This window comes from Hemiscyllium ocellatum, chromosome 34, assembly GCF_020745735.1.
Source record: "Hemiscyllium ocellatum isolate sHemOce1 chromosome 34, sHemOce1.pat.X.cur, whole genome shotgun sequence".
NCBI lineage: Eukaryota > Metazoa > Chordata > Chondrichthyes > Orectolobiformes > Hemiscylliidae > Hemiscyllium > Hemiscyllium ocellatum.
The window spans coordinates 41,508,456-41,535,815 of NC_083434.1; the positions used below are offsets into that span (position 1 = coordinate 41,508,456).

General features: G+C 40.5%; 1 protein-coding gene across 2 annotated transcripts in view; it reads left to right on the plus strand.

Annotated features, from left to right (window-relative positions):
* Nucleotides 1-27,360, plus strand: part of pign (phosphatidylinositol glycan anchor biosynthesis, class N) — a 116,365-nt gene that overhangs the window by 68,824 nt on the left and 20,181 nt on the right. For both annotated transcript variants that reach the window (XR_009646901.1, XM_060849792.1), the window contains exons 18-25: nt 1,227-1,318; nt 3,182-3,302; nt 4,427-4,535; nt 7,506-7,608; nt 16,086-16,188; nt 18,174-18,263; nt 23,245-23,300; nt 23,648-23,723. Coding sequence is in view for 1 of the 2 variants with exons in the window: in XM_060849792.1 (XP_060705775.1) it covers nt 1,227-1,318; nt 3,182-3,302; nt 4,427-4,535; nt 7,506-7,608; nt 16,086-16,188; nt 18,174-18,263; nt 23,245-23,300; nt 23,648-23,723 (750 nt within the window). In the remaining variant the exon portion in view is untranslated. The remainder of the gene's footprint in view (nt 1-1,226; nt 1,319-3,181; nt 3,303-4,426; nt 4,536-7,505; nt 7,609-16,085; nt 16,189-18,173; nt 18,264-23,244; nt 23,301-23,647; nt 23,724-27,360) is intronic.

The window sequence follows — 27,360 nt, forward strand, 5'->3', positions numbered from 1 at the left end:
TCTACACAGACTGCTGCCCGAGGTGGGAATTGAACCCAGGTTCCTGGCACTGTAAGGCAGCAGTGCTAACCACTGAGCCACCGTGCCTCCCCAGGTTGGCTGCTCTTGTAACTGTCTTTGGAAAGTAAACTTCTTGGTAATTTATAGTGTTTGCCTTTAAAGTCTCTTTAAGCTTATTTCTTAGTCAGTAATGGATGAATGGAATATCATTTCAGCGCTGAGCATTATGAAGTCAGGTGAACAGCAAGCTACATGCCAATTACTGTGATCTTTGTATTTTGAATCTAAAGACAGGAAAGTGCTTTGCTGCACTCGACCAGTGTTGTTCAGTAGAAGGCACAATTGAAATTCTCAGCCATGCATCATCCTGTTTTATCCCAGTAATGGCTGATTTTTCTCATCATCCATTTTATGGATAGAACTTAATATCATATGAGATGCATCTTTTTCTTTCTGTTCTCATTTCCTTGCATTGGATGCAGGCACCGGTTGTAAACCTCCAGGTGTTGTTTGCCTTGTGATATTTTGCAGATCAGGTATTTTGATAGATGAACATTGCATTATTGGCAAACTATTTGAGGATTGACAGCATCAGAAACACATTTTAATTTGTCCTCATCATTTTGTACATGTGCACACACACTCGCTGTCCTTCTCCCGCTCTCTCTTCAACTGGGAATTGCTGCATAGCAAGTGTCATTAAAAACCTTAACACTTTGACCTGGGTTTATTTGGATCTGCTCAAGCAGGCAAGTTGGCAGGAACAAGGTCACTCACCCTATCCCTGAATTTTCATTTTGTGCAGGCAATGGCTAGACTTTCTGATGGTATCAAAAATAATAAAAGTTCCCATTTTTAAAAAAATGTTATCCATTTGAATCCTAGTATTTTATTCTTATCATTATGGGCCTGGCTGAGTGAAAATGGAGAAGAAATCTGTTTGCTTTGTATATACACTGTTCAATATATCCAGAGATGGCACTTGTTCTTTTTCAGTAATTATAGCACTTACTGCACAAACATATGAGCCTAGAACAAATGACATATAACTTTTCTTTGCACATTGGTCAATCTCCTTTAAATTTAAATTTGCATGTATGAAACACAATCTTGTAGTCCTTTGACTCATATCATTGCATTAGCTATAAAATACGTAAAGTTTATTTGGTATATCAATACAGTTTTTGTTAATTTTGTTTGTTTTTGTTGTATTCTATTCTCCTTAGATCATGTCTTTAAGCTGGATCTTTTTCAGCTCCATCCTGGCTGTGTTTCCACTGATGCCAGTCGTTGGCAGGAGTCCCAATATTACTCTTGTGTAAGTTTGCTCAAGTTTTTTTTTAAACAAAACTTAATTTTAAATGTCACTTGGAGATTGGTGGCATAATTCAGTAGAGTGGATTCCTGATGGAGGTGCAAAGAAAAATAAAATATGAGCTTTTATGTTTTAAATAATAATTGAGGAAGAAATCATTTTCAAAGCAGAGCATTGCAAGATTTCAGACATGATTGTACTTCTATTATAGTGATATAAAATTATTGAATCTGTAACTTCTTCGGTAATTTTAAAATATTAATGTTTGCTCAGCTTGAAACTGCCTAGCTGTTTGGACGTATGTGTAGTGTGCTGCATAGACCAGGAGGGTTAAGCCTTCAGTGCAAACTGAACTGAACAATCAACACTGGGGCAATACTGGGGGTCTTTGCAATTAACTTTGGTTCTTCGGATAGGGAGAGGGCAAATTGACGAGGATTTCTGTATCAGGAGAGAAAGAGAAAAAGGTAGCTTCCTTCTTCATTCCAATTTGATATTACTTGAATAGAACTTTGAATGCTTCAAATTAAATTTGAGAGAATTGGAACAAGAGTTGATTGATAGATGTGAATGAACTGAGAAATGAGGAGTGCATAGAGAGAGAGAAAGGAAACAGGGTTTCAATAAGCAAAGAATTGAAAGAGAGAGGCCTGATTTAAGAAATTATTGGTTCTATCTCCCACTCCAGTCACTTGGAGATAGAGTTTCATACATGAGGTTTATCAGTTCAGATCAGAATAGATGAATTAGAATGTTTTCTTTATGGTGAGAGACAAAGAACTGTGGACAAGTGAAAAGATTTTTGTTGCAAAGATCTATTGTGCAACAAATCATTTAAAGCTGATGCACAAGCGCAAAATTTAACGAAAAACACCAAAGGAATGGTGATTTTTTTACCTTGAGTGGATTGGATTTCAAAGGGGAGGAATTACATCTCAGTGATTCAGACTCTTGGACAGATCATTCATTTCAGGCACTGGACTTAAGGAAAGCCTCAGAGAAAGCACGTTGCTGATTCACCAATATAAAGTTTTAAAGGCTGTAACAAGAGGACAGATTGCATAAAATTGGCTTGCATTTAGAACATTGAAGGGTGATCTAATTAAGTTTTCAAAATGAAAACTGATTTGATAAGATAAGTAAAGAAAGAATTACTAACTCTGAATCCAAAATTAGATTGGGGAACCCAAAAGATTAGAGCTTTGACCATTTATGTGTGAAAAACAGGTCATGTGTTTTATGCGAAGGGTCATGAAAAATTGGAAATTGATCTCCTACAAATCTGAGGGTATTTGTCAATTGAAATTCTCAGGATGAAGCTTAGAGATTTTCATGCGATGAGGGTATTTAGGAATATGGAATAAAGGAGGTGAACAGAGCTGAGGATTGAAACGATGGAACAATCAAGCCTTCCTTAAATGCATCCAACAATTTTATTTCTGCTTCTACATATTTCACAGTTTATTGCTCCAGTCATATCCTTTCTGTGGGAAGAGGAGATCCCTAATATCTAGCATAAAATTACCATGATTTCATTAAGTAGGAAAACACACTGCACCATGTCAAAGGCTAAACAGTAAGATTTTCAGTGTTGGAATATATTTTACTAATTTATAATTAACCAAAATGACATATACTTGAATTTGGAAATATGCTCGAACAGGTAAACCTTGGAGAGTTTTTGGAAAGAAGAGAGGAGTATAACTAATGGCATAGCTCTACTGAAGAACCAATACAGGACACAAGTGACTGATTGACCACCTGGGGTGCTGCATCATTCTGTGATTTTTGACAAACAAGACAGGCTGATTGTCCTGTGGCCCTGAGTACGCCTATGTTTAATTTGTTGTCTTTTATTGGAAACAGAACTGGAGCTGGAATACTGACTGTCATCTGCAGCTTCATCTTCCTCAGTTGTTTCAAGACTCCAATGGCAAAATCAGTTGAAACTACAACACTAGTGAACAGAAGTGTATACACTGTGCAGGTTTGCATATTTATTTTTATTTTTCTCATCCTGTACTTTTAGATTTAACACCTTTAATTACCTTGAGGCGTTTGAAAAAAGAATTAATTTTTTTCTTGCTGCTTTGTGGATGGTAATTGACTAATATTCCCAAGTCTCCATATTCTGTTAATGCTCTAAGTAATGATTTTCACCAGGTTTGTCAAATATACAATTTAACATGTTAAATCTGCACAAATAATTTCAATACAACTTAGTACTGCTGGTTATCAATGGAAAAGAAAAGGAAAGAAATTGCAGAAGCCAAAAAGAAACCACCTCAGTTTCCGGTTTGTTTCCTTGTTCTCAGGAGTGCTGTTATGTATGCACGCTATGGACTCTTCTCTCATTTTCGCCTGTCCAGGCGCTGCCAGATTCCTTAGGCTTACTCCCTTACGTTGCCAATAATCATGACTGAACCTTAACGACGAATCTCACATCAGGAACTCATGTAGCATCCATGAGGAGCAGTAACCTTGGCTACCTTTTTTTTTTTGGTCCCTTAATTTCAAGACTATTTTCATTTTCAAATTATTTTTTAAGACAAAAGTTATTACAGTTTAAATGTCACAGGCCCTTAATCTGAGAATCTTGCAGCACAGAGTGAAACCTGGCAACCAGTTAGGATGCTGTATGGAGACACTGGGAGAACAAATTAATGATGGGTAGAAGGGCAAAGCAAACTTCTCCTCATCAGTCAGGTGACAAGACTTTTAGTTCATGTTTTGGGCATTGCATTTGAACTCATTTTAATTATTTAAAATAGCATACATGTGTAATCCATTTCAATTTATTTTGGAACAATTGTTTATATATCAAGCCTGGGACAGCAAGCAATTTTCTGCTCAGGTTTTCTTGAAGTAGTTGGTGGTGATGCGTTAAACTCACCTCTGCAGTAATTGGGTTTTCTTATCTTTAACCTTGCAGCCCTCTGACACGCGCATTTATGGGTGAGCAATTTCACTTAGCATCTCTCCCTACTTCACAGCTGAACTAAAATCACAAATTATGTTGTGAGAATATCTCACTGTCAGGATGCTTAAATCATAAAGATGATTTGGGAACTGCAACATTTAACCTAACACAAATGTGGTATCCATTTGCAGATCACAAGCATTGTTCTATCAATCTATGTTGTGAACATGACACACTCCAGTTTGGCAGATAAACATGGGCTTCCTTTAGCCAGTCAGATCATCAGTTGGATAACACTTGGTGAGTGTGTGCTATAGGAAGTTTTCCGAACAAAATTGATTCTTTGTGATCATGCATTGCCATGTGGTTTTGTGGGCTTGTTGGGAGGTGCTTAATTGACTTTGGAACTGCTGTCTGAAGGAAGAGAGAGGAGTATGACTACTAGCATAATTCTATGAAAGAACCAATACAGGACACAAGCATCTGATTTTTGTTTTAAATCCATTCATGGGATGAAGGCGTTACAGACTAGACCAGCATTTATTGCCCATCTCCGAAGGCAATTAAAAGTCAACTACATTGCTGTGAGTCTGGATTCATATGTAGACCAGACCAGATAAGGATGGCATTAGTGAGCCAGATGGGTTTTTTTACACCAGTTCACAATGGATTCATGGTAATTAGACTCCTAATTTCAGCTTCTAATTGAATTCAAATTCCACCCTCCGCCTTGGCAAGATTGAACCTGGGTCCCCGGAACATTATCAACTACAACGCCAGTCTCTGTGATTAGATCAGATACAGGTGCAAGTGTAGAATTGTAACAAGAAACCCTTTCTACAAGCCAGTTTTTATATAAAAAAAACACAAGTAGCAGAACTATTCCCTTTAAATCAGAAAGAACGGTTTGAAGTTCTAGCCCAGAGATTTGAGGGTAAACCCAATTGAGATGCAGGTTGATTGGTAAAATGGAGCTGCTAAATACATCCAAGGATCTGAATGGCCTTTGATCCATTTCTTTGACAGCTCTTACCAAACAAAAAGCTATTAACCTGTTTGAAAACTCCATTTGACCTCCAGGTGCCTCTCCTAGAGTGAATTCTGATTTCTATTTCCCTTTCTGTGAAAACAAAACCTCTGTGATTTCACTTCTAAATGGCCTTGCTCTTATTTTAAGACTACACCCCCGTTCTGGATTCTCTCAACAAAGGAAATTGATTTTCTGTAAATAACCTACTAAATGGTTTAATGTGAACTCCTCAGTTGTTTTGACCCTCAATTTTCTAAACTCAAAGGATTAATTTATGTATCCCATCTTCATAATTTCTTGAGTATGATAAATATGCACTATTATCCGCCGACCCCCCCCAACCTCCATCCAATGCACAAGAATGTTTGCTAAGATACACAGAAATAACTGCAATACACCAAATAGGTTCTGATCAAAGTCCAATCTAATTATCACTTCCTCAGTGAAATATCCACCATCAGAGATAAATGCACATTTGATTCCTCTTTTCATCTCTGCCAGCTTTAGTGCATGGCTAACAATCCCCTTTGTCCGTCACTATTCCTAGATTCAGCACTGCTAAGAAAATGTTCTGATTTGCTTTCCTGGATCAAAAGTGGGTAGTTTCATATTGAAAACGCAAAATGCTGATGATTACAGCGGATCCAGCAGCATTAATGGAGGGACAGCACGCTAACGTTTCAAGTATAGATGACCCTTCATTTGTGCTGAAGTGTAGGACCAAATTACAGTAGATGCTGGAATCTGTACTGAAAAAAAAGAAATGCTGGCGATCACAGTGGGTCAGGCAGTATCCATGGAGAGAGAGCAAGCTAACGTTTCATGTTTTCAATACAGATTCCAGCATCTGCAGTAATATCTCAATGTTTCATTCCGTCTGCCATAGTTTTGTCTGCTCATATTGTCTGCCTGCGTCTCTGTGTGAATTCCTGCTCCTGCCATGTAACTCACTGCCTCAAAATTTTCAAACTTTGAAACGCAACTCTTGATTCCTTCGTGTAAATCACTAATATTTATGGTTGAGGACCCTGTACAAGTTCCTGAATCTGACCTTCACATGTGCAAAATTAAGAACAGATCACTTATCCCAACTCTTTGTTTTTTTTCTGCCTCCCAATAATTACATACCATGTTAGAAGATTTCCTCAAACACAATGTGCTCTCATTTTTGCTAAGTATCTCTGGTGGAGAACCTTGTCAAATACCTTCTGGGACTTCATATTGACAACATCCATAGTCTCCTAACACCTTGCATGTTGTTGACCACCTCAAATAAAAAAAAAAATCCCCTTGATTAATCAGACATGCTCCAACCTTCACAAGTCCATGATAGCACATTGATCAACTGATAGTTGACCAATGTTCTGTCACTCTGTCTCTGGTCATAGTTTTGAGTAGCTTTCTTAAATTTGATGTTAAACTGACAGGTCTGCTGTGACTCAATTTTTCTCTGCAACTCTTTTATTAAAAAATGGAGTAAAGTTTGCCACTGCCCAATCTGAAGACACAATTTCTGAATCTAGAGAGGTTGATAAAATTATGACTAATAGTCCTGCAAAATTCTCATCTATTTATTTTTTCACCCTGGGGCTGAAGCAATCAGATCCCAGCGATTAGTCCATCTTGAGTCCCATCCTTTTCTGCATTTGCATTTCTTCTGAACTTGTATTAAATCCACAGTTCTTCTTCTTGACTTATACCCTTATTTACGGGTATTGTGTGCTCCTGTTCAACCTTGATTATGGATGCAAAGTTTAACACCTGCCATTTCCTCCATATAGTTTGTATTGCTGAAAGATGTCACATCATTTGAGACTACTTCTTTTTGAAGTAACATTAAACTGGAGGTTGACTTGTCCTGACCCCTCATGCTGTCGTTAAAGCTCCAGTAATGTGATTTGCAGGTAGCTGGGGAATTCTTCTGGCATTCTGGCCAACATTTAGCCCTCCCACAACCAACATCATTGATGTGTGTGGAATCTTGCTCACAATTTTTTTAACTATGAGGGATTTTACTGGAACATTTGGTTTTGAAGTCAAGTAAAAGTTCTCTTTTGTACATGAATATTTGCTGCTGTACAAATGCAACACCTGATCAACCAGAAGTTACAGCCATTATAGAATAATTAATAAGCGGTAAATGTGAAAGGGATGACCCTTTCAGAGATGTGATACCACATTTTATATTGCTGTTTGACACTGCAGCACTATTGATTTTGCCTCTTTATTTTTTGTTACAGCCTCCTCCTTACTGATTCCTTTGCTTAGCTCAACATTACTCTTCCAACGACTGCTAAGCATTAATCTCTCGTTGATGTCAACCTACCTCTTGCTCAGCACAGGGTATCCTTTTTCTTTATAAGTCACATTGCTGCTAATAATTTCTGGGAGAATGTTAGAATACCACGTCTGAAAGCTTAGTACCTTTTTTGGAGGGTAAATTTATACCAAGTACAGTCCATCTCTTTGAATGCTCTGTAAGCTATGTGTTATTTTCTATGCTTCTCTCCTGATCTGTCATAAAATTAGTTGTTTAATCAAGAATATTTTATATGTTTTGTCTGATTAAATGCACCTGTACGTAATTGAAGACAGCACATAGCAAATTGTAATGCAGCAGGGTTATTGTGTGTAGCAGAGTTTTCGATGATCTAATTGATTCAGTCTCATTTAAACTGTACACCTAAAATCATACTTTGATATCAGAGTTATGCAATAACTGTGTTTTGTAATGTATTCAAATAGGGCACTGTTTGACATCAGAACATCAAATTAACAATACCCAACCAAAAAACAATGCCTTGGACTTCAAACGAGATGTTCACTTCTCAATACACTCTCTTTTCCTTTTCCCGTGAAGGAATTTGTGATTTGGCATTCTGTGGTGTGGAAATGCAGACCAGTGCAAACTGAGCAGTCTGCACAATTGATATAGACAATTAATATTGATTGTGGTCACAGGAGTTGGCTTGAGCATTTGAAAATAATGAGTTACTTAAGTTTTGGGTGCTGCAATCACAAGGAAGAAAGTGAATGGAAGGATTTACACTTTTTAAAAATTCACTCGTGATATGTCAGCAGTGCTGACCAGCCAACATTTATTGCCCTAAACTGGGTGTCACTGAGCAGGTTATTGCTGAGCAGGTGCTGCTGTCTTGAACTGCTACAGTCCACCTGCTGTACAGTGACCCACAGTATCCTTAGGGAGGGAATTTCAGAATTTTGACCCAGTGACCATTAATGAAGAGCAATTATATTTCCAGATCAGGATGATGAGTTGCTTGGAGGGGAGCTTACAGGTGGTGATGTTCCCCTGTATCTGTTGCTCTTGTCCGTTGAGATGGAAATGTTGTGGGTTTGGAAGCTGACTAAGAATTCTTGGTGAATTTCTGTAATAAATCTTGTAGATAGTGCATACTGCTGCTACTGAGAATAGATGGTGGAGGGGATGAATGCCTGTGGAGATGATGCCAATCAAGTGGGCTGCTTTGTCCTGGGTAGTGCCAAGCTTTTGGAGTGTTGTTCTGGGGAGTATCCTATCACACTCCTGACTTGTGCTTTGTAGATGGTGGATAGGCTTTGGGGAGTCAGGAGTTACTTAATTGTGAGTTACTCAGCACAGTATTCCTAGCCTCTGACCTGCTGTTGTAGCCACAGTTTATGTGGTGAGTCCAGTTGAGTTTCTGGTCAATGATAACCCCCAGGATGTTTGACAGTGGGGGATTCAGTAATGGTAGCACCATTGAATCTCAAGGGGCAGTGGTTAGATTGTCTGTCTGTTATTGGAGATGGTCAGTGATTAGCATTTGTGTGGTGTAAATGTTACTTGCCACTTTTCAGCCCAAGTCTGGATATTGTCCAGATCTTGTTACATTTTAACATGGACTGCTTCAGTATCTATCTGAGGGGTTGTGAATGGTCTTGAAAATTGTGCAATCATCAGCAAACATCCCCACTTCTGACCTTATGATGGAGGGAAGGTCATTGATAAAGCAGCTGAAGATGGTTGGGCCTAGGACCTACCCTAAGGAACTCCTGCAGAGATGTCCTGGAATTGAGATGACTGACCCTCAACAACTACAACCATCTTCTTATATGTCAGGTCTGACTCCAACCAGTGGGCCCCCTGATGCCCATTGATTCCAGTTTTGTTAGGGCTCCTTGATGCCATACTCGATTGAATGCAGCTTTGGTGTCAAGGGCTGTTGATCTCTTTTGCCCACATTTGAACCCAGGCTGTAATGAGGTCAGGATTTGAGTGGCCCGACGCAACCTAAACTGGGTGCCACTGAACAGCTTATTGCTGAGCAGGTGCTGCTTGATAGCATTGTTGATCCACCTTCCATCACTTTACTGATGATCAAGTGTAGACTGATGGGCTGATAACTGGCCAGATTAGATTTGTCTTGCTTATCTGAACAATTTTTCACATTGTTAGATAGATGCCAGATGTAATTGTATTGGAAGAGCTTGGCAAGGAGTATAGCAAGTTCTGGAGACCAAGTCTTCAGTACTATTGCTGGAACGTTGTTGGGAGAAAGTGAGGACTGCAGATGCTGGAAAAACACAGCCGGTCAGGCAGCATCCGAGGAGCAGGAGAGTCGATGTTTCGAGCATAAGCTCTTCATCAGGAATGTGGGGGAGGCCCAGGGGATCTGAGAGATAAATGGGAGGGCGTTGAGTGTAAAGGTAGCTGGGAATGCAATAGGTAGACAAAGGTGGAGGGTGATGGTGATAGTTTGAAGCAAATGGTGGAGTGGATAGGTGGGAAGGAAAATGGATAAGTAGGACAGTTCAAGAAGGCTCTGCTGAGTTGGTAGGTTGGATCTGGTATAAGGCTGGGGCTGGGAAGATGAGGAAACTGGTGAAATTGACATTGATCCTGTGTGGTTGGAGGGTCCCAAGGCAGAAGATGAGGTGTTCTTCCTCGAGGCTAGAATTTGGTGGTGGAGGAGGCCTAGGACCACATGGGTGGGAAAATTGTGGTCCTTGAAGAAGGATACTATCTGGAATATTCAATGATGAAATTGATCCTCTTGGGAGCAGATGCAGTGGAGGTGGAGGAATTGGGAGTAAGGCATAACGTTTTTACAGGTGACGGTGGGAGGAGGTGTATTCCAGATAGCTGTGGGAGTCGGTGGGTTTGAGTTAGATGTCTGTGTTGAGACGGTCACCAGAAATGGAGATGGAGAGGTCCAGGAAGGGGAGGGAGGTGTCAGAGATGGTCCAGGTGAACTTGAGGTCAGGGTGGAAGGTGTTCGTGAAGTTGATGAATTGTTCAACTTCCTAGTGGGAGCATAAGGTGGTGTCAATACAGTCATCAATGTAGAGGTAGAAAAGGTGGGGAATGGTGCCAGTGTAGCTGTGGAAGATGGATTGTTCCATGTACCCAATGAAGAGGCAGGCATAGCTGGGGCCTGTGCAGGTGCCCAAGGCTACCCCTTTGGTCTGGAGGATGTGGGAGGATTCGAAGGAGAAATTGTTGAGGGTGAGGACCAGTTCAGCCAATCGAATGAGTGTGTTGGTGGAAAGGTACTGGTTGGGTTGGTGGGAGAGGAAGAAACTGAGGGCTTAGAGGTGTTTGTCATGCCGGATGGATGTGTATAGGGATTGGATGTCCATGGTGAAGATGAGGCTGTGGGGGCTCAGGGAACCGAAAGTCATGGAGGAAGTGGAGGGCGTGGATGGTATCTCGAATGTATGTGGGGAGATCGTGGACCAAGGGGGACAGGATGGTGTCAAGGTATGTGGAGATAAGTTCAGTGGGACATGAGCAGGCTGAAACAATGGGTCGACTGGGGCAGTCAAGTTTGTGAATTTTGGAACGTTGTTAGGGTCTACAGCCTTTGCAGTATCCAGTGGCTCCAGCTGTTTCTTGATGTCATGTGGAGTAAATCTAATTGTCTGAAGACTGGTTTCTGCGATGCTGGGTATCAGTGGGAGTCACCAAGATGGATCACCCACTCTGCACTTTAGGCTGAAGATTGCTGTAAATGCTTCAACCTGCTCTTTTGCGCTGGACTCAGTTGCTGCTTTGCTGTTCGGCATGCCAGTAGTCCAGTTTGACAGCTTCACTAGATTGGCAACTCATTTTTAGGTATGCCTGGTGCTGTTCCTGGCATGCCCTCCTGTATTCTTTTTTGAACCAAGCTTAATCCCCTGGCTTGACATTTAAGGTTGCGTAAGGGAATTACAGGCCATGAGATCACAGATTGTGTTGGAGTACAGTTCTGCTGCAGTTGATGGCTCAGCACGTCATGGATAACCAGTGCTAGATATGTACAAAGTCATTGTTGTCTATCACTTTCTTCCCTTGGGCACTGTTCCTTTATCTTTCAAAACTGTTCATTACAAACCTACTTGATTGTCCTCCTTATGTAGGCTATGTTTTGAATATCCTGTAGGAATACTACTTGAATAAAAATCGTCAAGTTCTATTGATGAGCTGCCAGCAATAAAAACTCTCCTTAGAAATCTATCAAATTAGCCAATCAATTTTTAGTTATTTTCAAAAAAATTTAAGTGCCATGGCTTATCTAGCTATATTTTATTTTTGATTTCAAATAAAATTTTAATTAAAGTAATTACCTTTTCATAAATGTAATAAAGCAATAAACTGTCTGGCAGTTGGATAAAACCATAACTGACTGTTAACATCACAATATGTTATCATGTAGACCTATTTATGATTTCATTTGATTGGTTAGTAAATTTCATGCACATTTTCAGATTGTGTGATCATGGATCTCAAAGCTTATTCCTGAGTTTAATTTGCAGTTTCCAACATGCACTGCAGATTTAATCATGACATAAGGGTTAAGTACTGGATGATTGTGAGGTAATTTCAACTATTTTAGCTTTGCTAATAGTAATTAATTATTTGCCTAACACCAAAACATTTATCAGACCTGCCCAGTTCTGCTTTCACTAGTTACAGATTTCACTCCGCATGTTATGAATACTATTCTGATTATAAATCTCAGGGGTCAGACTAGCAATCATATTACAAATTCCACTATAAATAGGAAAGAGGAAAGAAATGACCAAATCTTTGTGGTAAGACAATGTTAAACAGGTTTTATGTTTGTCAGCTTAGCTGAGTTGTTATAATTCCTGACTGGCACGGTTCTCAATTGGAGTCCCATTTGAGCATAAATTAGTCTGTCACTCCAATGTAGTACGTGCTGTACTTGGAACAAAACTTACCTGAGTGGCAAGAGTTCTTGTTGCTTGTAAAAAAGCAGAAATTTCTAATGCTGTTCAACCAGCACCATAGATAAAATATTAGGTGGTCATTCATTCAATCAATCAATCACAAAAGCTGGTAATCTCTGTGCTGTGCCTTTTAGTATAGCAAATTTCACCATGGTGATGGACAAGCAACAGATAAAAACATTTTTGTCACAGAGACGCAAAGAGCTGTTAGGACAGTTGACCAAAGTCTTGGGAACCATTTTTAAAGAAGTCTATGGGGATCTCATTTGCCATTTCCTTTTGGGAAGTGAATTAAGATTTAATTCAGGCACTGAAGTGGATCGCAGTGGGCCTTTCTGTGAATTGAGGATCATGGAGGAGGAAATACCACTTCCTGAGAGCTGCTGGCCAATCAGAGGCATTGTGCATTACTCATGAGTGCCACCAGTGAGGCAGTGGGCATTGCTGGTGATACTAAGAGAAGGTGAGGACTGCAGATACTGGAGAGTCAGAGTCATAACGTGTGGCACTGGAAAAACACAGCAGGTCAGACAGCATCCAAGCAGCAAGAGAGTTGACATTCCTGATGCCTGAAACATTGACTCTCCTGCTTCTTGGATGCTGCCTGACCTGCTGTGCTGTTGCAACACCACACTTTTTAACTCTGATTACTGGTGATGCATCCATCCAAGGTGCAGGAGTGGCAGGGGAACCAATGACAGGAGTAAAGAGCATTGGGGAGTGAGTTTCACAGCAAGGTCAGGGGCCTTTCAGCAGGGCCCTTCTTTCTCCATGGGAAATAACTCAATGAAGGTCACTACCCTGTCACCAAGTCATCTTTATTTGCATTTGCCCAGCAAATGATACTGACCCAGCTAGCTCCGAGCCAGTTCCTAGAACCTCTGACACTCCTGTTTATGTCTGTCAGCCAGGACTCCCTGATTGGGGCAGTTAGCCTGGCCCAATCAGGAAGCTCATTTATTGACATCTACCTAGCTGACCTTGTTCCTCCCTCTCTATATCCTAGGACATAGGCCTGTTCTTTTTCCTGTGGCTTCTCCTGTGGCATTTTCACACCAAGTCTGGTTCTTCCGACTCTGTGTTGGATACTGGTGGTGTGTACTGGACCATTGCCTACCTCTTGCGTCACAGCTAAAATTCATCTTAAGGTGGTAATGGCTTTGAGGCCTTGTCCATCTCGTCTTCAGGGTTGTCTTTGGAGAGGATGAACTCACAGGTTCTGACAGTTTTGTTGGATGTTCTGAGGAGCCAGGTATATTTGCTCCTGCCCTGTTTGTAATGTTGCAGCTTTCATGTGGTCCATGTGCATGTTCAAGACCGCCTCTCCAACCTGAACTGTGTACACCATGGGACCTGACCTTGCATTGAACATGCATGTTAGCCATGTAGGGCCATTGCCACGGTCTTGAGACCAAACTTTGTCTCCTGAAGTAAACTGTTTGTCTCCGTTAGAGGAGTCTTGTGTCTGGCATTGGCATTCCTGATGCTGCGTTGACACCCCCACCCCCCCACCCTGCCAATGATCAGTTCCTGGAAGATCAGGTTTAACCCGGTATGGAATCTTCTCCAATTAGCAAGTCTACTGGAGCTATCCCTATAGTTGCATGAGGAGTGGTACTATAATCGAACAGGAGCTGGGAAAGTTTGATATTGAGTGAAGCTGTGGGCTGTTTCTTTAAGCCTGCCTTCAAAGTTTGGACTGTTCTTTCTGCCAGATCATTGGACAATGGATGGTGTTGAGTTGTCCTTACATGCCAACAACCATTCGACTTTAGGAAATAGTCAAATTCCCAGCTGCTAAATGATGACCAACACCTGTGACCAACACCTACAGGCATTTATGTATTGGAGAAGATCCTCTCAGCTTTTCAGTCATCATCCCCGTATTTGAGAATGAACTCTAGGCATGTCCAACCACTTTGAATGGGCATCCACAATGACTAAAAACATATGGTTCATGAAAAGAGTGGCACAGTCGACGTGTCACCAAGTCCAGGGTTTACCCAGCCATTCCCATCAATGTGGGGAAGCTACTGGCGATAATGTTTGTTCTTGTTGGCACTCTGGGCACTGCCCCATCAATACAACCATGTCAGCATCCAATCCTGGCCACCAGACATATCTTCTGAATCTTCATCTCAAGAAGGGTAGCAGGAGTCAAGAAAATTCCAGGTTGGCATGGTGGAGATGAGGAAAAGCATCTTCAAACATGTTGGGGCAAGGGAACCTTTTGAGAAATAAAAGTCCTGCCATCTCTGATCTGGACAGAAGTTGCAGAGGAGCAGAGTAATCTATCTCTGTAATGGAGCCAGTTCGGTCGTGAGTACAGGATGCGGGTTTGTGAGCCGTACTAGCCCACAGCATTTAAAGGCGTTGCCGAAAGTTGAAAACCACAGGAATGGGATTGGGAATTCCAGAATCAGCTGGGAATTCCAGAAGAGGATCCTAACTGTCATCTTCATTTTTCTGTGGAGGCTCCTGACTTTGTGAAAATCCCAGGCTGTCAGCTCCATATGCTTCCTGCATGATCTTTAAATAACTTCTCATTCACTTCACTTTCCTACTGAAACAGTAGGATAAGGCTTACTGTGATGTTACTGAACCAGCGGTTTAGATTTCTTCAAGATAAGCCTTCACAAATATATTGAAGTGAAAGATGTGATCAGATACATGCACTGGGAGAGCATGAACTGGGAAGATACACTGCCATACTTCTTGTGTCCAACTCACAAGGCTGTTGGTTTGAATGCCAATAGAAGAATAATGTATGATGTAGGGTCTGTGCCTTTTACGCTGCCGAAGTACCTCCTAGTGTCTTTTGAAAGAATGAATGCAAAACAGCAGTGATTAGCTGTCCTTCCCCCATTTCAGGTAGGAGGTTGGAAGAACACAGCAAGCCAGGCAGCATCAGGACGTGGAGAAGCCAACGTTTTGGGTATAACTCTTCCTCAGGAAACGTTGAGGTTAGATCAGGCACAAGACACTTCAGATTCATGCTAATTCTAGGTTTCCAAATACATCTGTGGAGGTTTCCTCCCATGACTTTCTGAATCCATGTTTACCACTGAATTGAACAGCAGCACTCCCACCCCCACCACCCTGTGCTTCCACACCACAGCCCCATACCTTCTCTAATAATCAACTATCTGATGAAAGAAAATGTTCTTTAGTTTAAAAAAAAGGCACCTAGCAGAGTCTCAGAATTTCATTTTTAAATCCTGGAAATTTCAGGCCAATCCTTCCTGTAGGGTTGGCACCTTGACTTGTCTCAGCTGAACAGTGAGGAACATCAGTCCTAATGGGTTCTTGTAGTTATGGCATGTTTCTAAATTTCTGTGCCTGTGAAACTGATTTCCAGTGACATGTATACACATGTAACTAAACCAAAATGCAACACTTCTTTGATCAAAACGTTCTGCAGAGCTGTTCACTCACCTTCATACATGTTTGATATTAGATGCATCTTGCCAAGTGATGCTGAAACAATTTTATTTATTGCAGATGAATAAATAATAACCTGGCCCAGATTTCCCTGTGTGATATTGTGGAATATTGAAAAATTACTTTTAATGGTTCAGCCTTTAATAATTTGGTGTTTTATTCAGATATGAAGCTTTATTTCCTCTAGTACTGGCTTGCTTGTTATTCATTTGGATTAATCTGGAGCAAGAGACAATCCAGTTTCACAGTACATCTCCTGCCCAAAAGGTAACAAAAAACCTATTGTTTTGAAATTGGTAGTTTACTCAACATTGTAATCAAAGTCACATTGCATGTTTGTCCTTGAAAAAGCAGAATTGTATTATCTAAACAAATCCATGGAGTGAAATAAGTTATTTGTGTTATTCCAAAAATACAAATCAGCATTATGGGTATTTAGCACTAAACAATCTTGTGACAATATTGTTATCACAACATGAACATTTCCAGTTGTTGATCTAACTGTGATAGCCAATGTTTTTTGTGTTCAGTGAGCACATTGGCTTAGCAGTGCACTCCTAAATGCTTCCTTAGCCCCACTGAGAATCAGCCATCACAAATGGAGCTCCAACAGTTGCAGAACCATCAGTGCCAGAACTGACAGTACTCAGTGGGACAGCAGGATACATGATAGGACCTCCCTGTGTTGTCTCATTCTCACTTTCTAAGTCAGTCTGCAGCCTGACCAGAAATTATGAGGCATATGTGAGGAGATGTGATGCATTTTCAAGTCTGTCACTGAACTGATTTCCTGACCTTTGCTGCTCTCCCATGGGGAGGAACTGAACGAAGGCCAGATGCTCTCTCTGCAGGGAAGCTGAGGAAACAATGTGGGGAGTTACTCTTGTACAACTTCGAACAGACTTTTAATAGTATTGGCAGTGCTTCGGAAGAGTCATAATCCCAGGAGAAGGGCTTGGGATGATAAGAATTAGAGGCGAGAGAGCAATGAAAACATGCTTGCTATTGTCTGACAAAAAAGTTTAAAAAATGAAGACTATCGAGGAAAGGGTCATGAGTAAAGTACACTTTCCATTCAAGGACACAACTTTCAATTCACCAGTTCAAGCAATAGACCATTTGTATATTCCCAGGGCTTTAACGATCAGAAGCATGGAAATGGTATCTATTAATAGATTTAACAAATTTGTGTTCCTTGCACAAAGCTCACTGCCATGCAAGTCTATGTTGTGAATTCAAAATGAGAGATGAGGGCTCACTGCACGATTTTTCAACTAATTAAAATTCATTCATGGTATCCTCTGCAATCGAATTCCTGATCACAGTTCTGTCAAGTGAACTCTTTGCCAGAGCAACAATTGATAAAATCTACCCTGTCAGAGAAAAAGCATAAGGCCCAGAATCTAAAATAATTTCAAAATTAAATATGAAATCAATTCTAAAGTAAAACAAACCAGTATTTATGAGATCATTTTTGGCAAGCAAAATGCAGTGTTGATCTCTGCTCATTCACTGCCAAAGGACAGAGAAGAGTTACTAAAAGTACTGCAAATGTGTATGTATTCAACTTAATGATATGACATTATTGAACAACGAGTCATCACTCATCTGTATCTGTTAATTTATGAAGAATCTTCGCAGCAACTTCACTTGTCTAATTCATTCCAAAAGATTGTGTAGTTAAATGACAGAACCTGTCACCATGATTTGATGTGTTGTGTTGTTTTGGATATGAAATTGGGGATGAAGCCCAAAATTGCTTTTTCAGACTTTGACAACATGTCAGATGGCATATCCTGTACTGTCTCTACTTTGCACTCCCATCCCTTCCTGTGTGGGTCTGTTGTTTGAGCATGACACCAGACTAGCTCAAACACTGAAGTCACTATGACAGAAAGAAAACAAAAATATGCTTCTGTACCATACCAATCAAATGTAATACGACACTCTAAAAACTGTACAAGGTCTTGACCCGTCTGCACTTCATATTGTGGTCTGCTCCACTCATCAAGAATTATGCCAAACCTCCAAGGAATGAGGCGTGCACAGAGCATTCGTGAGGAAGGACCCGAAACGTTAACTCTGATTTCTGTTTTACAGATGCCCCACATGTGTTGAGCTTCTCCAGCAATTTCTGTTTATGTTGCATTTTTCTGATATTTATAATGTGCGGTATATCTCCTGGTAAAATGTTTATGCATAATTCCATTCATGCTAATTCCTCCTATGACTGTGGTTTCCTTCCATTTCAGGAGTTATCCCTGATAGATTTTGCCCAGAGAGCTGATGAAACACCAATTCGGTACCTTGAGTTAGATGACATAAGACGATCTTATTTCTTTGTATCCTTCTGCATTTCATTTTTTGGTTTGTGAGCATATTTTAAGGTATTTGTATCTGGTTAGGTTCTAGATTCTGAGATTAAGAGCGACTGAAACCAAGTAGCTGAACGTCTGAGATTGACCAATTACATTTATAAACTTGGAAACAAATGTCGATAATCCAATCTCATTATAAAATATTAAGCAACCAACATTTCAAAGGCTGTAGCTGGGGCTTGAACTGTCACTGGGGCTTGAATTTAGGGCAGAACTGCCAGATTCTTGTTTCAAGTGCAGCTCAAATTCTATTGGAAGAGGTATATATACTTTAGCTTTGCCCACTAATCTCGCAAGGGATCTTATCAAAGGCCTTCTAAAAATCTAAATATTTTATATCCCTGATTCTTCCTTATCTATTCTACTAGTTACATCATCAAAAAATTTCAGTAAATTTATTAAACATAATTTGCCTTTCATAAACCTATGTATGCTTTGCCCAATTCCGATAATCTTTCCAAATGCTCACGTCATCGAGTCATCGAGATGTACAGCATGGAAACAGACCCTTCGGTTCAACCTGTCCATGCCGACCAGATATCCCAACTCAATCTAGTCCCACCTGCCACCACCCGGCCCATATCCCTCCAAACCCTTCCTATTCATATACCCATCCAAATGCTTCTCAAATGCTGCAATTGTACCAGCCTCCACCACATCCTCTGGCAGCTCATTCCATACACGTACCACCCTCGGTGTGAAAAAGTTCCCCCTTAGGTCTCTTTTATATCTTTCCCCTCTCACCCTAAACCTGTGCCCTCTAGTTCTGGACTCCTCAACCCCAGGAAAAGACTTTGCCTATTTACCCTATTCATGCCCCTCATAATTTTGTAAACCTCTATAAGGTCACCCCTCAGCCTCCAAAGCTCCAGCGAAAACAGCCCCAGCCTGTTCTGCCTCTCCCAATAGCTCAAATCTTCCAACCCTGGCAACATCCTTGTAAATCTTTTCTGAACCCTTTCAAGTTTCACAACATCATTCTGATAGGAAGGAGACCAGAATTGCAAGCAATATTCCAACAGTGGCCTAACCAATATCCTGTACAGCTGCAACATGACCTCCTAACTCCTGTACTCAATACTCTGACCAATAAAGGAAAGCATACCAAACCACTATCCTATCTACCTGCGATCCCACTTTCAAGGAGCTATGAACCTCCACTCCAAGGTCTCTTTGTTCAGCAACACTCCCTAGGACCTTACCATTAAGTGTATAAGTCCTGCTAAGATTTGCTTTCCCAAAATGCAGCACCTCGCATTTATCTGAATTAAACTCCATCTGCCACTTCTCAGCCCATTGGCCCATCTGGTTCAGATCCTGTTGTAATCTGAGGTAAACTTCTTTGCTGTCCACTACACCTCCAATTTTGGTCTCATCCGCAAACTTCTAACTGTACCTCTTATGCTCGCATCCAAATCATTTATGTAAATGACAAAACGTAGAGGGCCCAGCACCAATCCTTGTGGCACTCCACTGGTCACAGGCCTCCAGTTTGAAAAACAACCCTCCACCATCACCCTCTGTCTTCTACCTTTGAGCTAGTTCTATATCCAAATGGCTAGTTCTCCCTATATTTCATGAGATCTAACCTTGCTAATCAATCTCCCATGGGGAACCTTGTCGAACGCCTTACTGAAGTCCATATAGATCACGTCTACTCCTCTGCCCTCATCAATCTTCTTTGTTTCTTCCTCAAAAAACTCAATCAAGTTTGTGAGACTTGATTTCCCATGCACAAAGCCATGTTGACTATCCTGAATCAGACTTTGCCTCTCCAAATACATGTACATCCTGTCCCTCAGGATTCCCTCCAACAACTTGCACACCACTGAGGTCAGGCTCACCGGTCTGTAGTTCGCTGGCTTGTCTTTACTGCCCTTCTTAAACAGTGGCACCACGTTTGCCTACCTCCAGTCTTTTGGCACCTCCCCTGTGACTATTGATATATAAGTATCTCAGCAAGAGGCCCAACAATCACTTCTCTAGCTTCCCTCAGAGTTCTCGCGCACACCTAATCAGGTCCTGGGGATTTATCCACCTTTAACCATTTCAAGACATCCAGCACTTCCTCCTGTGTAATCTGGACATTTTGCAAGATGTCACCATCTATTTCCCTACAGTCTATATCTTCCATATCCTTTTCCACAATAAATACTGATGTAAAATATTCATTTAGTATCTCCCCCATTTTCTGTGGCTCCACACAAAGGCCGCCTTGCTGATCTTTGAGGGGCCCTATTCTCTCCCTAGTTACCCTTTTGTCCTTAATATATTTGTCAAAACCCTTTGCATTCTCCTTAATTCTATTTGCCAAAGCTATCTCATGTCCCCTTTTTGCCCTCCTGATTTCCCTCTTCAGTATACTCCTACTTCCTTTATACTCTTCTAAGGATTCACTCGATCTGTGCTGTCTGTACTTGACATATGCTTCCTTCTTTTTCTTAACCAAACCCTCAATTTCTTTAGTCATCCAGAATCCCCAATACCTACCAGCCTTCCCTTTCACCCTGACAGGAGTATACTTTCTCTGGATTCTTGTTATCTCATTTCTGGAGGCTTCCCATTTTCAAGCCGTCCCTTTACCTGCGAACATCTGCCTCCAATCAGCTTTCAAACGTTCTTGTCTAATACCATCAAAATTAGCCTTTCTCTAATTTAGAACTTCAACTTTTAGATCTGGTCTATCCTTTTCCATCACTATTTTAAATCTAATAGAATTATAGTCGCTGGCCAAAGTGCTCCCCCACTGACACCTCTGTCACCTGCCCTGCCTTATTTCCCAAGAGTAGGTCAAGTTTTGCACCATCTCTCGTAGGTACATCCACATACTGAATCAGAAAATTGTCTTGTACAGAAAATTCCTCTCCATCTAAACCTTTAACACTATGGCAGCCCCAATCTATGTTTGGAAAGTTAAAATTCCCTACGATAACTACCCTATTATTCTTACAGATAGCTGAAATCTCCTTACAAGTTTGTTTCTCATTTTCCGTCTGACTATTGTGGGGGGTCTATAATACAATCCCAATATAGTGATCATCCCTTTCTTATTTCTCAGTTCCACCCAAATAACTTCCCTGGATGTATTTCCGGGAATATCCTCCCTCAGCACAGCTGTAATGCTATCCCTCATCAAAAATGCCACTCCCCCTCCTCTCTTGCCTCCCTTTTTATCCTTCCTGTAGCATTTGTATCCTGGAACATTAAGCTGCCAGTCCTGCCCATTCCTGAGCCATGTTTCTGTAATTGCTATGATATCCCAGTCCCATCTTCCTAACCATGCCCTGAGTTCATCTGCCTTCCCTGTTAGGCCCCATGTATTGAAATAAATGCAGTTTAATTTATTAGTCCTATCTTGTCCCTGACTGTTTGACTCACTTTTGTTCTCAGCTGTGCCTATCTCAGATCGATCTCTTTCCCACTATCTCCCTGTTACCCACCGCCCCCCCCGCCCTATTTTACTAGTTTAAATCCTCTCAAGCAGTTGTAGCAAATTTCCCTGCCAGTATATTCGTCCCCTTCCAATTTAAGTGCAATCCGTCCTTCTTGTACAGGTCACTTCTACCCCAAAAGAGATTCCAATAATCCAAAAATGTGAATCCTTCTCCCATACACCAACTCCTCAGCCATGCATTCATCTGCTCTGTCCTCCTATTCCTGCCCTCACTAGCTCATAGCACTGGGAGTCATCCAGATATTCCTACCCTTGAGGGCCTCCTTTTTAAATTTCTGCCTAACTCTCTGTAATCTCCCTTCAGAATCTCAACCTTTTCCCTTCCTATGTCATTGGTTCCAATGTGGATAATGACCTCTTGCTGGCCCCTCTCCCCCGTGAGAACAATCTGCACCCTACCTGAGAGAATCCTTGATCCTGGCACCAGGGAAACAACACACCATTCTGCTTTTTCTCTGCTGGCCACAGAAACATCTGTCTGTACCTTGGACTACAGAATCCCCTAACACATTTGATCTCTTGGAAGCCGACGTACCCCTCGTTGCATTAGAGCCAGTCTCAATACCAGAAACTTGGCTGTTCGTGCTACGTTCCCCTGAGAATCCATCACCCCCCTACATTTTCCAAAACAGCATACCTGTTTGAAATGAGTATATCTACAAAAGAGTAAAAAGTGAGGTCTGCAGATGCTGGAGATCACAGCTGAAAATGTGTTGCTGGTTAAAGCACAGCAGGTTAGGCAGCATCCAAGGAACAGGAAATTCGACGTTTCAGGCCAGAGCCCTTCATCAGGAATCATCGGGCTCTGGCCCGAAACGTCGAATTTCCTGTTCCTTGGATGATATCTACAAAAGAATCCTGCACTAGCTGCCTACCTTTCTTACCCTTCCTGGAGTTAACCCATCTATGTGACTGTATCTGAGACTCCCCCCCCCCCCCTTCCTATAACTGCAATCCATTGCACATTGTTGCTGTTGCAAATGCCTCATCACTTCTTTCTGTCTCTCCAATCGATCCACTCAATTTGATAAGATTCACATCCAACAGCATTTATGGCAGATATAATCCGCAGTAACCCTTAAACTCTCTTAAACTCCCACATCTGACCAGAAGTACATATCACTGTAAAGGCCATTTTTGCTCCTTCACGATCTACAGACCCAGAAGATAACACCGTCTTATTCCTCTACAAACACTGCCCCAGGTTAAATTAATAGCAATGGCTTATCAAAGACGCTAGTGTTTTTCTCAGTATTGACAAATTTTATATCCTGGATCTACTCTTAAAATTGGGTTATGAAAATGTTTGTCAAAACAAAACATTTCATTTGATTTAGGTAATGCAGACACTTCATTGAACCACAATGGAAGTCACTTGTTGACTTTGCCATTTTGAACTACTTGAATTTGAACTCCAATGTGCATTGAAATATATCAAGATTTTGAAATATATCATTGAAGTCTTGACTTTTCTTATCTTGGAAATTTAAGATTTTCTTAATTGTGACCGCTTTCTTTGGAACTGGAAATATAGCTTCTGTCAACAGGTAAGAAGAATAATTTAATACTACCTGTGTTAACTGTTGCAGCTAGTCCCTGCCTTATGCAAAGAAAAGAAGTGTTTGAAATCTTATCGATTACAATCATCGTAGGCTTGCATTGAATTCTCTTGTTTACATGATTGCATGCATTCTGTCCTTCTGATTTAGCATTAAATATTCAGAGTATGGTTTTAGATTATTTGAAGAAATGATTGCACTCATATGAAAAGCAGATTCTGTTTAAAAGTCTTCCTCAGCATTTTCTGGAAGGTGTATTTTAACAAGCAGAAAAAAACAATTTGCAAATAAATACCTAATCGGCAACTACTTTACCTATTGTTATCTCATTCCAGTTTTGATCCTGCGTCAGTTTACTGCTTCTTGACTGTTTTTAATCCTTTCGTAATGGGAGCATTAATGATGTGGAAGGTCAGTATATACAACCTAATGTATATGATGTGGGAGGTCAATATATGCAACCTAATGTATATGCTGTGGAATGTCAGAATATACAGCTTAATGTATATGATGCGGAAAGTCTGTATATGCAGCCTAATGTATATGATGTGGAAGGTCAGTATGTGCAGCCTAATGTGTAGAAAACTTCTGTCTTCATGATCATGCTCACTTTCTTATCCTGACAAGATAATTCCAGATAAGGTCGTTCATTTAGCCTATTTCCTTCAACCAGAAATGCCCTACAATCCCACCCATTGTAGCATCCACTTGTTTCTGAATTTATTCTGAGGTTATCCCATCTGCTGGGAGTTCATTTAATATTTTCAAAGCTTCATGCATGAAAAGAACTTCCAGATATTGTCTTTGCTTTATCTGAAGTCCACATTTTCTCTTAACATTGGGGGTTTGGAATTACAGAAGAGGAACTGGTCTACACTGGTCTACTGTTTCTACTTTTGAGCCAGTTTCTTCCTGTCGTACTTAGGTTTAAGGTGATATTCTGGATTAGGCCCTTCTATACTATAGGGCGACTGTCTCTGTGGAATTTGCATGTTTTCCCCGTGTCTGCACTGGGTGCTCTGATTTACTCCCACGATCCAAAGATGTGAAAGTTAGATGAATTGGCCATGCTAAATTACCATTGTTTTCAGCATGTGTAGGTTAGGTGTGTTAACCATGGGATACGTAGAGTTACAGGGACATGTAGAGGAGTCAGACTGAGTAGGATGCTCTCTGGAGGGTTGGTGTAGACTCATTGTGACGATTGGCCTGTTTCCACACTTTAGGGATTCTATAGAAATATACATTCTGTGGTATCACACACATTGGTCGTGTTATGGACGGTAATCTAGAAGTTCTGAATAATAGTCTGTGGGCAATGAGTTCAAATCCCACTGTGCAACTGGATAATTTAGATTCAATTAAATAAATCTTGAATAAAAAGCTTATGTCAGTAATAGTATTAATTAATAATAGCAATAATAATGCAAAGAAATAACCATGAAACTACTGAATTGTTATAAAAACACCCTGGGTTCACCGATTTTGATGGCATTGTAACTGGTCCGACTCCAGCCTCTCAGCAGTGTGTTTGATCCTATGTTGTCCTCTGAAATGGCCCAGGAAGCCATGCAGTTGTACCGGAGAAGTCAACGTGCCACTGCATTCTCAAAGGTCATTAGGAATATACAATCAATGTTTGCCTCACCAGCTTTACCCATATTCTGAAAATAATATTTTTAGAAAATTGATTATCTTACATATCCTTACTAGATCATTTTCCTTAATTTCCAGGCTTAAATGCATAATTTTTGCAGCTCTTCATTAAATCTGTATGAATGAGTGGCAGAGCCTTCACATAAATCCAACCCCAGAGTCATAATATTAGTTACCAAGTGATATTTGAATCTGCATTTTTGCTGCCACTTCTGTGCTGAGTCTTAGACCTGTATAATTATCAGTGGTACAGCATAGACTACTGAAGAGTCTAAGCAGAAATAGATTTAATTTTACATCACTATGTAGTTTATTGTATGATGGCAATTGGTACAGTTTACATTACCAGTCAGGCATAATTACGGAGGACTCTTGGGAACTGTACAGAATACATCTGTTCCCCACAAAGGTGGATGTAGAACTCAACTCTATGCACCCAAATTGGGTGAAGCTTAATGTAATAGGAACATGAAGTCCTTCAGAATCATATACAAATTAATACTTAACGGTGATCACTTAATATTTAAAAATAAAGTTAAGAGCTGGCAATTTACTGATGTTAGAATTTGGGAACTGTCTAGCATGAGTTGTGCTGTTCAACCTAGGTACAAGTGCTGTGCTGAGTTCATTCAAAGTTTAGTCATTGGTGGTTTTATTAAATATGTCAGTTGGATTTTTTTCTCTTGTAATTTACTTTTTTTTGTAAGTAGAGCATCTGTGGCAATCTGCCTTGTAATTCCTCATGGAAATGGTGTGCATTTATGGGAGATTTTACGTTTTCTTAACATTTTCTGGCTATTCATTACTCTATTTTAGATACGTTTTTGCTGTTGACAATCAACATTTTCACTTTTGCTCAAACAGCTGAGCTGCCCCTTAGGAACTGGTGACTCAGTCAGTGTCCATCAACAGCAAGCAATGTACAGTCAGTGATCAAATCTGTCACTGATTTCATCTATCAAATCCAGAGAGTGGTTCAGTTTCTGTGTCAGGACTCCAGGGTTTATCACTAATTGCTCAGGACAGCACAGCTTCAGTGATTCAAGATTTCCTTTGAAAAAATGCTCACCTTTTGTTTCATCAATTACTCCCACAGATATGAAGAATCAATACTAAAACAAGTAGTAATTTCATTATTTATTTTGTGCATGATTATTATTCTTTTACAGTAGAAAGATTCTCAAATAAATATTGAATTGACTACAAAATCACTGAGGTATCTTTTATTGGCTACATTTGCTTTCCAGAGATTTAGGTGGCTTGGTCGTTAGATACTGGTCTTGTACCCCCTAATACCCATGTTCAAACCCAGCGCCTGCACAAGGTGTCACTACATTGTCTTTTAATCTAAATCGACACAGCAGGTGCATCTTTCATTTATGATGTTCATTCCCCTTTTATCGGGCTTTAAAAATCTGTTCTAACCAGAAAGTTCTAAATGCCAGGCAGCCTTTTGCACAAAGGAAGATAGTTTGGTTGTTGCTAGGTTTCAAATTCTGTGCTAACTGTATAACATCATTATCCTTTGTCAATAAGTAAGAATATTCCCATGGCTACATATGAACTAGGAGAAGGCATAGACCATTTGGCCTCTCAAATCTGCTCTGCTATTTGAGAAGAGTATGACTGACTTGATTGTGATCTAAGCTCCACTTTGCTGTCTTCCACCAGTACTTTTGACTCCCTTGTCAATCGAGAATCTGTTAACACAGCCTTGATTATGTTCAATGTCCCAGCCTTCCCTGCTCTCAGGAGTAGAGAATTCCAATGGCCAATTGCCTCCACAAGTAAAAAAAAAACTCATCTCTGTCTTAAATGGGAGATCTGATAATTTTATGTCCCTTATTTCTAGTCTCTCCTAAGAGGAAACTTCTTAGCATTCACCCTGTGAAGTCCCCTCAGGATCTTAGATGTTTCAGTAATATGACATCTTTCTCTTCTGAATTCCAGATCCAATTTATCCAATATTTCCTTTTTTATATGATCACCTCATCATTCCAGGAATCAATAAAGTAAGCCTTCTTGGAACTGCTTCTAATGCAACTCTATCTTTCCTTAAATAAGGAGACCAAAAATATACACAGTCTTGGTCAGATCACACTTGGAATATTGTGTTCAGTTCTGGTCACCTCATTATAGGAAACATGTGGAAGCTTTCGAGAGGGGGCAGAGATTTACCAGGATGCTGCCTGGACCGGGGGGCATGTCTTATGAAGAAAGTTTGAGACTTTTCTCAATGGAGAGAAGGAGGATGAGAGGTGTCTTGATAGAGGTGTACAGGATGTTGAGTGGCATAGATTGGGTGGATAGCCAGAGATTTTTTCCCATGGCGGAAATGTCCATCTCAAAGGAGCATAATTTTAAGGTGATTGGCATCTCCCCATAATCTTCC